Source organism: Cucurbita moschata, unplaced genomic scaffold (assembly GCF_002738365.1).
Source record: "Cucurbita moschata cultivar Rifu unplaced genomic scaffold, Cmos_1.0 Cmo_Scf00015, whole genome shotgun sequence".
In the NCBI taxonomy this organism is placed as follows: Eukaryota; Viridiplantae; Streptophyta; class Magnoliopsida; order Cucurbitales; family Cucurbitaceae; genus Cucurbita; species Cucurbita moschata.
Genome location: NW_019268531.1, coordinates 1,417,259 through 1,430,011, shown reverse-complemented (window position 1 = coordinate 1,430,011; position 12,753 = coordinate 1,417,259). Strand labels below are relative to the sequence as shown.

At 35.5% G+C, this 12,753-nt stretch overlaps 3 protein-coding genes and 1 non-coding gene across 4 annotated transcripts in view; all 4 read left to right on the top strand.

The window, feature by feature from the left end:
• The window catches only part of LOC111453275 (ras-related protein RABH1e), a 4,008-nt gene extending 3,324 nt beyond the window's left edge, over positions 1–684 (top strand). The window contains exon 7 of the mRNA XM_023094320.1: positions 329–684. The gene's annotated coding sequence lies outside the window, so the exon portion shown is untranslated. The remainder of the gene's footprint in view (positions 1–328) is intronic.
• Positions 685–4,075: 3,391 nt separating this feature from the next.
• On the top strand, positions 4,076–5,468 carry LOC111453607 (transcription factor MYB41-like). Its single transcript, XM_023094755.1, has 3 exons — positions 4,076–4,285; positions 4,371–4,500; positions 4,590–5,468. Exons 1-3 carry the CDS (start codon positions 4,153–4,155, stop codon positions 5,374–5,376), a joined length of 1,050 nt encoding a protein of 349 aa, XP_022950523.1. The 5' UTR covers positions 4,076–4,152; the 3' UTR covers positions 5,377–5,468.
• A 3,335-nt stretch (positions 5,469–8,803) lies between these two features.
• On the top strand, positions 8,804–10,275 carry LOC111453005 (protein SENSITIVE TO PROTON RHIZOTOXICITY 1-like). The gene has a single exon (XM_023093913.1). It carries the CDS (start codon positions 9,091–9,093, stop codon positions 10,198–10,200), a length of 1,110 nt encoding a protein of 369 aa, XP_022949681.1. The 5' UTR covers positions 8,804–9,090; the 3' UTR covers positions 10,201–10,275.
• Positions 10,276–11,898: 1,623 nt separating this feature from the next.
• On the top strand, positions 11,899–12,060 carry LOC111453909. Its single transcript, XR_002712331.1, has one exon. It is a non-coding gene; the product is annotated as a U1 spliceosomal RNA (small nuclear RNA).
• Positions 12,061–12,753: the final 693 nt, after the last annotated feature.

Genomic DNA, 12,753 nt, shown 5'->3' with positions numbered 1-12,753 from the left:
AAAAAAAAAAAAAAAAAAAAAAAAAAAAAAAAAAAAAAAATCCTGCAGAATTGAAATAGTATACGCAATCATTTAAAGGTGAGAATTAGTTCAACAAATTGACATTCGAAATTTTCTAACGATATGATGGTTGTAATATTGTATGCCATTACATTAGATTCTTTTTGGGTTCCAAAGAACAAATCATTCTTTTGCCCTCTCGCATGTTGAGATTTTTATTTTTGATCTGTGATGGCTTTCTAAAAGTTGACCAACTATATCTAATTGCGGAGTACTTGAAACTATTCCGTTGTTTATTACTATATCAATATTCAGTGCTCTTTCACAGAAAAGTTTCTCCTTGGCTAGGCTGTTCACGTTACAAATGGTCACAGCTCTTGTGAAAACAGTCCATTGAATCATCCCCAACTGTAGTCCATATGGAATTTATGTACTTCGTTCCTCGACATTTCTATGATATTATGAACTTATCATTGAGTCCTTTTCATCTTGTTATCATACTCATCCGTTCATGAAAATGAGGATGAATAGGTAAATGTATTGGCATAGATGCTGCACAGTCCCATGACCAATCTTATCCACAAGATGCTCCCAAGTCACTAGCTAAGCTTTTAGACAAGAAATATATTGTTAGGAGACTACAACCAGATTCATACGAGACCCATAATTTGTTGTTTGTAACACTTGAGCTAACTAGAGTGTGAACTCCATGGGCTTGAAATATAAGTGACATTTTAGAATTTAATTACATCATCTCATCTCGACTTTATCAATCTCACTCTTGAGTCGTGAGTCGTGGCTCCATTAAAAGACCTTACATAAGGATCGTCCAAATAACATTTCTCAATAGACTTCATTTTCAACTCTTAAGGGCAAAAAAATTATCCCATCATAATTAGCAAAGGTGATAATACTGTTTTATCCAATCTGAGCCTGCTTTTAAGTTCAACGTTGCCGACATGTGTAGAAGTTATTAGAAAGTGAAGTAAATAGAATGACATAAAATTAATAAAAAAAAAAAGTGATGTCATTTCCGATGGCAGTTGTTGGGTTAAAAGAAATGAATAATCTAGAAGAAATCAACCACAAATCTTAATCATTATTTTTTATTTGTGGAAAGATATTGCTTCTCCATCAATTCAATGGCGATTTATGTTCCTAATCCCATTGTGTTGGGCATAACGGTTGAGAATAAAAGTGTGGCGTAAAAAGGAAGCTCTTTTCATCTCCCCCACCTCTCCTTTTTCAAACATTTTTTATTTTTTTTATACCACCTTTACTTTTCATTCCATTCCATTCACGTACTCAAACAATGTAATTAATTAAGCTTAAGTTACCACCAAATCCTAAACTTAACTACTGAATAAATGGAGTAAATTTGACTTATTTTCACCTTTTATCCGTATTAAAATGTAGATTCATATGCTAATAATACAAACCTCAAAAAAATAATAATAAATAAACCATTAATATAAAAAGATGGGTAAAAACTGATCTTTTTCCCAAATTAAACCAAGAATTCTCATTTATATTTAATTTGAATGGTAGACTAGCTAGAGTGTAATATTATATTACGAGGGGAATCCCAGTAGGGGTTTCTTTTATTTATTTATTTATTTATTTATTTATTTATTTATTATTATTATCAAAAGAATAATATATAATTTGAGGGTTGTTGGACTAAAAACATTTGAATAATATTTTATATTTATAGAGCTGAAAGTTTGGTTAGTTGGTGTTGTCGAAAGAGGGTTTGTAGGGAAGTATTAATACAAGTACTTCCCTTTTGATAAGCAGCCTATAACCATGTCGTCAGATTCACATATAATCTAATTATGTGTGAAGATTTAATTAAATACGTGTTAATTATGCTAATTACATATATGTTGTCTTTTGGAAGAGGAGTGCATATAATGTTAGTCTCATAGAAAATTAAAGGAAAATATGATTTAGAAACTAGTTTGATTTAACCTTCCTAACACGAAAGCGTAAGAAAAAAGAGATGAAAAAAAGTAAAATTTATAATATTTTGCATGGAAATGGAAAGGTAAAAAATGGTACACGTGGAGGGAGAGAACGAGGAAACTGGAAATGAAAATGTATTGGGTGGAAACTTCAAAGAATAAGCAAATCAGTTGTTTAGCTGAAATTATGACTTTCCTCTCCTTCTCTCTGCTCTCAAACTCAACACTGCTCAGCTGACATGACCAACTTTCTTTCTTCTTTTTTTTTTTTTTTTTTAATTTAATTATACACAAACCCTCCTCCAACAAGCAACCCCTTTTTTTTTTCTTTCTTTTTTTTACTCTTTAATTTAATTTAATCCATTGTTTTAGAATACCTTTGAATGTGTCAGGAACTACGACTATGATATTATCTACTTTAAGTATATAAACTCTCGTAATTTTGCTTTGGATTATTTGATTATAAACCCATGATGAAACGTGAGACTTTGTTCCGATTTTGTATTGGAAAGCCGAGATTTAAGAGGATTAAAGAAACGTGGAGAGGATTTGAGGGTTTGCCCATATTCCATAGCGATGGTGGACAGAGAAGAAAAGGACGAAAGGATCAACAAATGCCATTGACGAATGGATTCACACTTGAGCTTTCAATCACAAATCAATACGTCTTTAGGTTATTATCAAAATACATTTCCAAAACTTTACATTGTTTGCTTCACCAACTTCTTCTCTAACCAGCGCCCTTCTCCGTCAATAACTCTCATCATCACTCCTTTATTTAAAAATATATAAATCTACTATAATCTATTATATTATGTTTCTGCCATGCTACCAAAATCTTGTAAGCTTCTACTCTTGTTTTCGATGCAAATTCCATAACTGAAGGAATTTTGTTTATATATTATAAATCATGAACCACACGGCCCTAGGATTATTAGAAGAGGAGTCAGTCAGTCTCCGACTAATTGAGGAGTTGATCATGGATTTTTAAGTAATGAATGAATATATCTTCATTGGTATGAGGCCTGAAGAACACGACTCTCCGTAATAGTATAGAAATTTACTTTGGGTTCCCTCAAAATGCCTCGTACCAATAGAGAGAGTATTATTTGATTATAAACTCATCATCATTCCTTAAATTAGCAGACGTGGGACTTTGCTCCACGGTGGATTTTTAAACTCAAACCAACACTTTAATTTCTGGTTACAAGCAACCGCGTTTAATCAAAAAACACAAAAAACCCAGAAGTAATTTTAAATTACAGCATATCTGTGGCAGTTAGTACTAATCTACCGAAGCTAATATTTTATTTTTGCATATTTTCTTCCTGGTTTTACCTTCGTGTTTAATGTTATGGAGCTTGCCATTCTTACAAGAAACTAAGAATTCAAAGTTGTAATCACAAGGAGACTGATATTTCATAATATGAGTAGCTACTTTATTAGACTTTATGAACTCCACATTCAGGACCAAACACAACTATATATTAAAATACTAATTTCCTAGTATATATATATATTAAGAATCCCCAGAAAATACCATATACATCAGGATCCACTTTGTGTCAATAACCATAATATTAACCTCGTTTTTGTCGTCAACATTTTGATACACAAAATTGTTAGGTACTTCAAATCAATTATTTAATCCTCCAAATTTTAGTGGGACTCTGTGTTAATATAAACTTCAAAAAAAATCGTAGGTTGGGCCATGGACAGATATTATTTACGTAAAGTTTAAATCGCTAAGGTTTTGGTATAGCCATGCAGACGAGGTGACGACCACGACTGGCCCCCTCTCGTTTGCGTGCATGGAATGCTTCCACTTCTACCAATCACAATGTGCCATCTGTTCCGCTGGTACTGAATTCCAATCACTACAATTCTCACGTTAATTAAATAATTGATTAAAACCCCAAAAATAGCCTCGATAGAATTGAATAGTATGGATGGGATACAAAAGGGGTAGTATTGGGATTTCACATGGGAGAGGAAATAATTAAATAGCGAATGGGGAAGTAGCACGTCAGCCGGCTTCCATGTGGATGGAGAAGTGGGGACCACGGGAGAAGAAAGACGGTGTTGTGTATAAATAGAAAGGCTATGGTTAATAGGTTGGAATGGAGGAGGCAGCTGAACCATAAAACTCTTGAACTTGGTAGAAGAAGAAAGTGAAGCTTATTAGAAAATGGGAAGGAGCCCTTGCTGTGATGAGAGTGGCCTGAAAAAGGGACCTTGGACCCCTGAGGAAGACCAAAAGCTCATCAAACATATCCAAAACCACGGCCATGGCAGCTGGAGAGCCCTCCCCAAACTCGCCGGTATGTGCCTCTATTTCAAACCCCAACTACTCCGTTACGTTGCTCCTTAGTCTATTTAATTTGGAGTTGGGACTGTGTTTTTCAGGGCTTAATCGATGTGGGAAAAGCTGCAGATTGAGGTGGACAAACTACTTAAGGCCAGATATAAAAAGGGGCAAATTCTCTCAAGAAGAAGAGCAAACCATTCTCAATCTCCATTCCGTCCTTGGAAACAAGTAAATTTAAATTAAAACAATGTTTTTACAAACTAATTATATAATTGGGCCTCATTATTAACGTGTTTGGTTTGTGTTGTTAAATGAAGGTGGTCAGCAATTGCAAGCCACCTACCTGGACGAACAGATAACGAGATCAAGAATTTTTGGAACACTCACTTGAAGAAAAAGCTAATTCAGATGGGTTTCGATCCAATGACCCACCGGCCTCGAACCGACATATTTTCGAGTTTGCCACACATCATCGCCTTGGCCAGTCTTAAAGAACTCATGGAGAATCCGTCATGGGAAGAACAGGCATTGAGATTGCAAGCAGAAGCTCTTCAAATGGCTAAGTTTCAATACCTTCAATTCCTCCTTCAACCACCTCCCACCACATCTTCCTTAACCAATACTACTACTAATAATAATCCCACTGAAATTGAAATCATGAACTTAATCAACTCTCTCTTCGAAAGCCAAATGACCACTCCAAATACTAATACTCCTCTCACCGCACCAACCACTCTCCAACCACTCGCCACTGACTCGGCTGGTCTCCCCTTTTCCCATTTGCCAAGCTTGGAGATAGTTCCAAATACCACAAACACTTACGAAACCCTGCCCTTCATTGCTAAGGAAATGTGCGGCCAAAACAATGAAGTGTCTGGTCCTAATAATTGTTCGTGGCAGCTGCCTTCCTCTTCCACCACCCCATCGCCACCCGCCGTCGATCCACCGTTGCCGCCCCTGAATATTATTCACGACGGCCCTTCTTCAAACAGCAATTATGGAGATGCATGTAGCACTTCAAGCTTTGCTGGATCCTCCGCTTCCATTTGGCCAGACCACCTCCTCCTTGAAGACGCTTTGTTTCATGATATTCCTTCGCTTTAGAATTAGAGATATATCATATATTTAATGCTTTTTTGTAACTATTTGGGTGCCTATATTTTAAATTAAACAACATCTGAGGATTTACTTATGCAGCCTATGTGTTCATATTATGTATAATTTTTCTATGTGGGAAAGAATTTCAGTACATCAAATTCCAGATTTTAATTAAAAAAAAAAAATCATCATCTAGAAATAAAACTTTGTTTTTCATTCTCTTAGTTTCATAGCCTCATTAAACAGTATTTAATCCATACTAATCATTCACCAAATTTAACCTGCAGCAGCTGACCTACTCTTTTTAATTTATTAAAAGTTAAATTATTTGATTTTTTTTTCCCTCTCGGAAATTTTGTTCCATAGAGTTGACCAATGCGCCATCAAGTTCTAATCCATGACGTAACAAGGATATGTAAGGATAAGAGAGACTTGTGAGATCTCTTATCCGTTGGAGAGGAGAACAAAGGCCGACGACAGAACATAACAGTGTGGATTGTTGTTACAGACCCATGTTGATAGAAAACGTGCGAGAAACTTTTTGGAAAACCGCCCTTTCTTTTGACACATTGCTCTCACTCATTCCTTCCACAAAATTGAGTCTATCAAAGGTTTTACCACACATTGAAGTCTTTTTGTTTTGTTTTTGTTGATGTGGAGTAAATAATTGGGAGCTGGGATAGAGTCAAACAACATTGTGGTGGCCAGCCTACCATTTGACTTTATATATATGTGAGACTTAAAGATAATAGATGAATTAATTAACAGAATATAATTGGATTGATTTGGAGTTGATCATAAGGAGACCCAAATTTTCTACTCTATATTACCTTAAATAATTTAGAGTCTATGGTTATATGGGCATTACACTACAATAATTGATATGGATACTTGTTGTGCCTCCTTCTTCCTTGATTGATTATAGGGTTAAATCATGACAGATTATTATTGACATGATGGGTTGAAATTTGAATGGTAAACTCCAAATTATATTTTTAATCATTCATTTTATATTCCATTACTGTTAGGTCTTCTAATTATGTTACATTTTTAAATATATTAAATTGAAAACAATATGTTATTATAATGAGACAGCGTTTTGATGAGGTCCAATTCCTTCATCTTCGTCAAACTACAATTCTCTACCTGACAATTTGTTATTTCTTTTTTAAATAATTTTTAATTTCTTTTCTCCCACGACTTCTTATATAAGGCCAAAATTTTAAAACCTAATCCACTTCTGAATCTCATGAAACAGTAGATGGGGGCTGGCAGTGCTTGGTACAACTCCAAAACACACAACCATTGGCTTTTGACACCAATTATATAATAAATAATGGAATTCCACATTATTTATTATTATTTTAACAACATATTTACCGCGTTCAATTTTTTTTTAATTATTTGGGATGAAGACATTAGTATCTCTTAATGGGCCCTTCTGAAATGGGCCCACGAAAGAATTGGATCGCAGCTGGACCTAACTCGGGAAAACTCTACGCTTAGATCGGCCCATTAGATCAATATTATAAATTAAACTAAATTACAGTTTTGCCCTTGAAGCTTAGTGGGTAATTTCTCGTTTATGAAGATTTGAGAGTAAAATTTTTTTATGGTGCAATTATTAATGTTTGTAGGGGTAACTTTATCGCTCACGATTTAATTTTTACGAATAATTAAAAAGTTTAAGCTTTATGCAATATGTTTTAAATTATAGATAAATGGTAGGAAGAAGACAATTTTGTCTTTACACGATTGAGTTAGCATCGAAAAAAGAGAGGCGTGTGGCGCACACAGGAATTCACGTTGATGTACAGAGGAGCACGTGCGAAGAATAAAGAGGATTTTATTAATTGCCCAACACTCTCCTTTCCTTCCTCCTCCTGTTTTGTTCGTCATTGCTTGCGTCATTTCCACTTCCTAGTTCCTACCAGCTACGCAGCCAACAAGACGGTGGTCCAACTCCTTCCGCCACCGTTACCCCACCTTCCGCCGTCGACCCCGCCGCCTCCGTCTCCCATTTCTGCCTTTTCCCCATCCCCATCCTATTACTTTTCTAACTCTCAATTATCTCTTTATTACGCCAAACGATGTTAAATTAAATATTAAGTACGTCTATTAATTCTTAAAAATAAATTCTTTTATATACTGGTAATTTAAAAATGTTTGGTACTTATTCGTCATGTAAAAATTTATATATCTGATAAATATATATTAAATAAAATTTAAAACTTATATAAATTTGAAGAATGAAAAAAAAAATTACTATTCAAATATCTTGGGAATTTTAAATTTTCATTATTTTGACATTTTTGTCTTTTCTAATTGATATTTTAATTAATTATTATGTACAGCATACTTAAATTTATCAAATACAATAAAGGGAAGGATTAAACGCCTTAATATTAATAACCTTAAGATTTTTTCTGTAAGTTGTCCACTTAAATTTTCAAATTTGAAGAATTATATAAAAAAATAAAAAATAAAAAAGTTAAAGTTTAACTTAAAACTTTAACCCATTTTAATAACTTTTTTATTTTTAACTTTTCCATAAAAGTACTTTTAAGCAATACCCATCTTTATTGACGATTGTGAGATTTATTAAAGATTTCAGAAATATTTTCGAAAGGTATAAAATATGAAAATGATTGAATTTAATCCATTTATGAAAATGAACCAAATGAAAAAAATGATTTTTTGATCAAAAGCTTTTGAGGGCATGTGCGCTAAATTGACTTGGCTTCTAATCAATGACAAGCACCATCGGAAAGGGAAAATCGTGAGAATAAGTCACAAGTCATTGGCACATTGGGGTCGCCTCTTCCAACTTCATAAATGAATTATTAAATACCTGCCGATATTAAATTCTATTGATTCAACAAATAATGTGAAAAAAAAAATTTAACTCAATATTTTAAAATTTATTCATGAATTTGATATTAATATAGGAATAAATCAATATTTGATTACGCATAAAGTATAATAAAAATGTCAACAATAAGAGTGATGCCTTATTTTTTATTTATCACATTTCATAAGTATTATCAAAATTTCTATTAGAATTTCATAAAATTAAGACTTACATATTTGATATCTTGCATTAGAGCCCATAAATTAATACAATTTCGCTTCTGCATCTATATTTATTTCATTAATATAGTTTCTATTTTATATTTAAAAATAATATTTTTTAAATTCAATAATATTTAAAAATAGCAATTTCTGGATCTATTCAGAAGGTGAAGAATTAAAAAAAACAAAAAAAACTTTTATTTATTTATTTATTACAAGAGATATATTATGTCAGTTTTGTCATTAACACTTAAAATGAGTGTTAATAATTAATTTAAGATAAGGTGATCTTTTTATTTTTTAAAGATTAAAAAGAAAATTTTAAGATGGCCCGTTCTTAATTTGGTAAATTAAGACTCATTTATAATTGGCAGTAAATATAAATAATAAAATGGAGGGAAAATATTTTATTCCCCTTGGTTTTCTGTTGACAAGTAAACGCAGGCTAATCCGTCTCCGTCGATCCCAAGTCCCGGTTCCACTTTCAATGAACTACAGCCCGGGTTCATCGATCTACGTACCACCAAAACGACGCCATTTTGAACATCCCACAATAAGTCGAGTGAGTCGAGTGAGTCGAGCATTTAAGTCAAATTCACCTCCTTCTCTCCTTGCAACTTCCTGGCTGTAACAACACTCCGACTCCCCATGAATCATCCCACTTCTTCAATGGAATTTTCCGGCGATCCACTTCCGATGAGTATGATCGGGAACGGCGGCCCGCTGGTTCCGTTGCAAAACCTCTCGAAGATCCGTTCCAGAATGGATGCCGTCCAAATATTCCTATCAGATAACATCGACAGAGAAGTTCGTATTAGCAATCGGCAGATGGATGCCGTTTCATCTGAAATCGCCACTGCAATCCAACAGATCATCGTCAACGGCGCCGCTCTTCTAACCTGCGCCCGAGAGGAAACCCCGAGTACGCTGGATTTGACGGCTTTGACGACTCTAACTCATCCGAATCCTGTAGTAGAGAAATCAATGGCGGAGCTGAAGGTCGAGGGAGATGAGTTCGAGCCGGATAGGGAAATAGTGGAGTTGGATGCGATGGAATTGCTAGCGGAGCACATCCATTTCTGCGAAATCTGCGGGAAAGGGTTCAAGCGCGACGCGAATTTGCGGATGCATATGCGTGCCCATGGGAATCAATTCAAGACCCCAGAGGCGTTGGCGAAGCCGTTGGATATTGTTGATGCGAACGGCAGGGCGAAGCAGAGTCGATTTTCTTGCCCTTACGACGGTTGTCCGAGAAACAAAATGCACAAGAAGTTTAGAGCACTGAAGTCGTTGATTTGCGTAAAAAATCACTTCAAACGGAGCCACTGCCCTAAGATGTTCTCCTGCAATCGTTGCAACAAGAAGAGTTTCTCTGTTATGGCCGACTTGAAGAGCCACTTGAAGCACTGCGGTGAGTCCAAGTGGCGGTGTTCGTGTGGAACCACCTTCTCCCGTAAGGACAAGTTGTTTGGTCATATGGCGCTGTTCGAAGGCCACATGCCGGCAGTCGTGGATGACGACGATGGAAAGGGGAAAACATCCGTCACGGCGGCAACGCCGGAGACGGATGAAGATGGAGACTCTAATCGAATTTCGAAGGATGTCAATTTCCCAAACGCGTGGAATGGTTCGGATGATGGATGTTTCGAATCGTTTCTGGATGGGTTTGGTTCCATTGAGAATCACTGTTTGCAAGAGGTGCTGGGACTCCCATGTAATTTCGATTCGGAATCGGAATGGAAAATTTGTGGTTTTTGAGGTCTGTTCAGAGATCTGTAGATACGAAATTCCTTGCATATATATGGAAAATTTGATTCATTTGCCTCCTGATTATTAGATTCTTCTATATTGAAACTGGATTCTTGGAACGACTACTACTCTGTATCAAATTATACACGAAATCTACTACTCTGTTTCCATAAATCCTGTGACCATTTTAGTGTGGGAGGGGGAAAAAAGGTGTAGAAGTAGTTGTGTAAAAAAGATATTTCGGTAAGGTAAAAGGATATTTGGAAGGCAGGTTCTTGGAACAAATACCTTAATACAAAAAGGACATTGAATTTGGTGGAGGGGTAGCAAGAACGAAGCATGCGTGTGTGAGAATGGATGGAGTTTCACGAGGATCACAACCCCACTAATAACTATCTGCAACGTAGTTTCCAAGTCTACATATCTTCTGGAGCTAACAAATATCGCATCATTAACAGAGAACCAAAGCACCCCGACTCGTTAAAAGATATAGATTAAATCTTCAGATCTTTTGCAAAAGCTTGTGATTTTTGTGAAAACCGTGAAGCTTTAACTCTCCCAAACTAGATATAAATAATGGTCATTCCCGCAAGCCCACAGACGACAACGATACATTATTTTTAGAGAACTTTTTTTTAAAAAAGGTCAGATGTCTGTCTCTTTGGAAGCTCTGGCAATGGCCGGGATGGACTCCGGCGAGTGGGGCATAGATGTTGAGGAATGGGAAACCCAAGACTTGGACCGCTGCCCTCCCCCGTATCTCCTCGCCGAAGAACGAGATGACGATGAAGCTTCAGAACAACCAAGTCGTTCTGAGCCACCGTCGCAGAGTCGCCGGCGATCATGATGCCAGTTTAACGGTAAGTCATCGCCCAATCTTTTTCTCGTTTTTTTTTCTTCTTTTTGGGCATGATTAGTATATATATATATATATATACACATATTGTATGCGCTGGAGAAGGAAATGGGAAAATAAGCGACGAGCTCCCCATGAAGGAGGTGTACATTTTGAATATGTATATATAAATCAATATTTCTACTTTAATTATTTCTGATCAATTTAATTTTTAGCAATATTTCTCTCTTTAATTCCCTCAAGCCTAAACGGATTCTGAATAATTTAAAGAAACTAATAAAAATAGCTATTTCAAAAAAAAAAAAAAAAAGAAAGAAAGAAAGAAAGAAAGAAAGCGAGTATCTCTTCACAAATTTCTCAAATCGTGTTTGGAATTAAATTTAAGTATTGCTTATGAATACGACGTGAAATTTGAAGATAATTTTGATTTTATATGCCTTGATTTCTTATCCCAAGTTGTTTCTTCACTAAAATTCATCAAAATCCTTTTAGAAAATAACAAATTTACACTATGTTCAAGACACTTGAGTTGGACAATTTTTCCTGCCTATCGATAGAAAAATATTAAGAATATATGATTTGTAGAAATTGATTTATATTATGTGAACTGCAAGGAATTTAAACATAACACTTATCATATCCATCTTACAAATTATAAGCTGAATATTTATTTAAGAGAAAAAAGAAAACAAAACAAAAAAGAAACGGAGAGTTTGCCCAGGAAAGCCAAAGGACGAGATTGGTTCTATTTTTGGAATGCACTTTCGTTTTGTCTGTCCCACATCGGTGAAGCCTCAAAGAAGCAAAGCGCGCACCACTTATAAAATGAAATCAACGGGCATCGTTGAAACATACTTACCTGGACGGGGCCTTTGGGTGATCATGAAGACCCATAGCCTAGGTTGGTGACCTCCATTGCACTTTGGAGGGGTGCCCGCCTAAGGTCTGTTCAATGTGGCAGAGCCTACGTCATAATTTGTGGCAGTGGGGGCCTGCGTTCGCGCGGCCCCTTCCTTAGTTATGGTTTCTAATACTTGTGTCATTGCTTGGGGAGGTGGGAGGCGGTGGAAATGGGGCATTTAGGAAAGGGGTGGAAAGGAGAGATGGCGATGGAGTGCCCAGTTTATGAAGTAATTCAATTGCTTTTAGTGTTGCATGAAAATGTTTCATACCTCGGACCGTCAACTTCACGGAAACCTTGAGGGTTATTTCAAGGGCCAAATTTGACAGTCAACTGGGTATGGGTATCCAAAAGTAGGTTCCCTTTTCATGTAGAAAGTGTCATCATTTGGAACTCGGTTCAAGCATTCGCAAGAATCTAATTGGGTATGTGTTGCATTATTTAGCTTAGCAAATTGCGATATGGCAGTAGATGATCAAGGTGTTCTTACTGTGTTCATTGTGCACGGCTTTGATGTTACATACTACATGTATGTAGAACTCTCTGTTGAAGTCAATTTTCAAGTTTGTACAATCGGTTTACATTTCTTTATGGTGTTTTTGAGCTCAAGCACTCTTAAAACATTTAATAATTGTTGCCTAGAGAACATTAGGAAATGAATAGAAAGGACTAAAATTTATATAATCAGTCCTGTGATTGCTTAGTTTATACCCATTTATTTGGAAATAAATAGTCAAAATCAAATATTTGACCTGGAAACTTGATTCTCTTTCAATTGTAACAGTTTCATTTTTATTTATTTGTT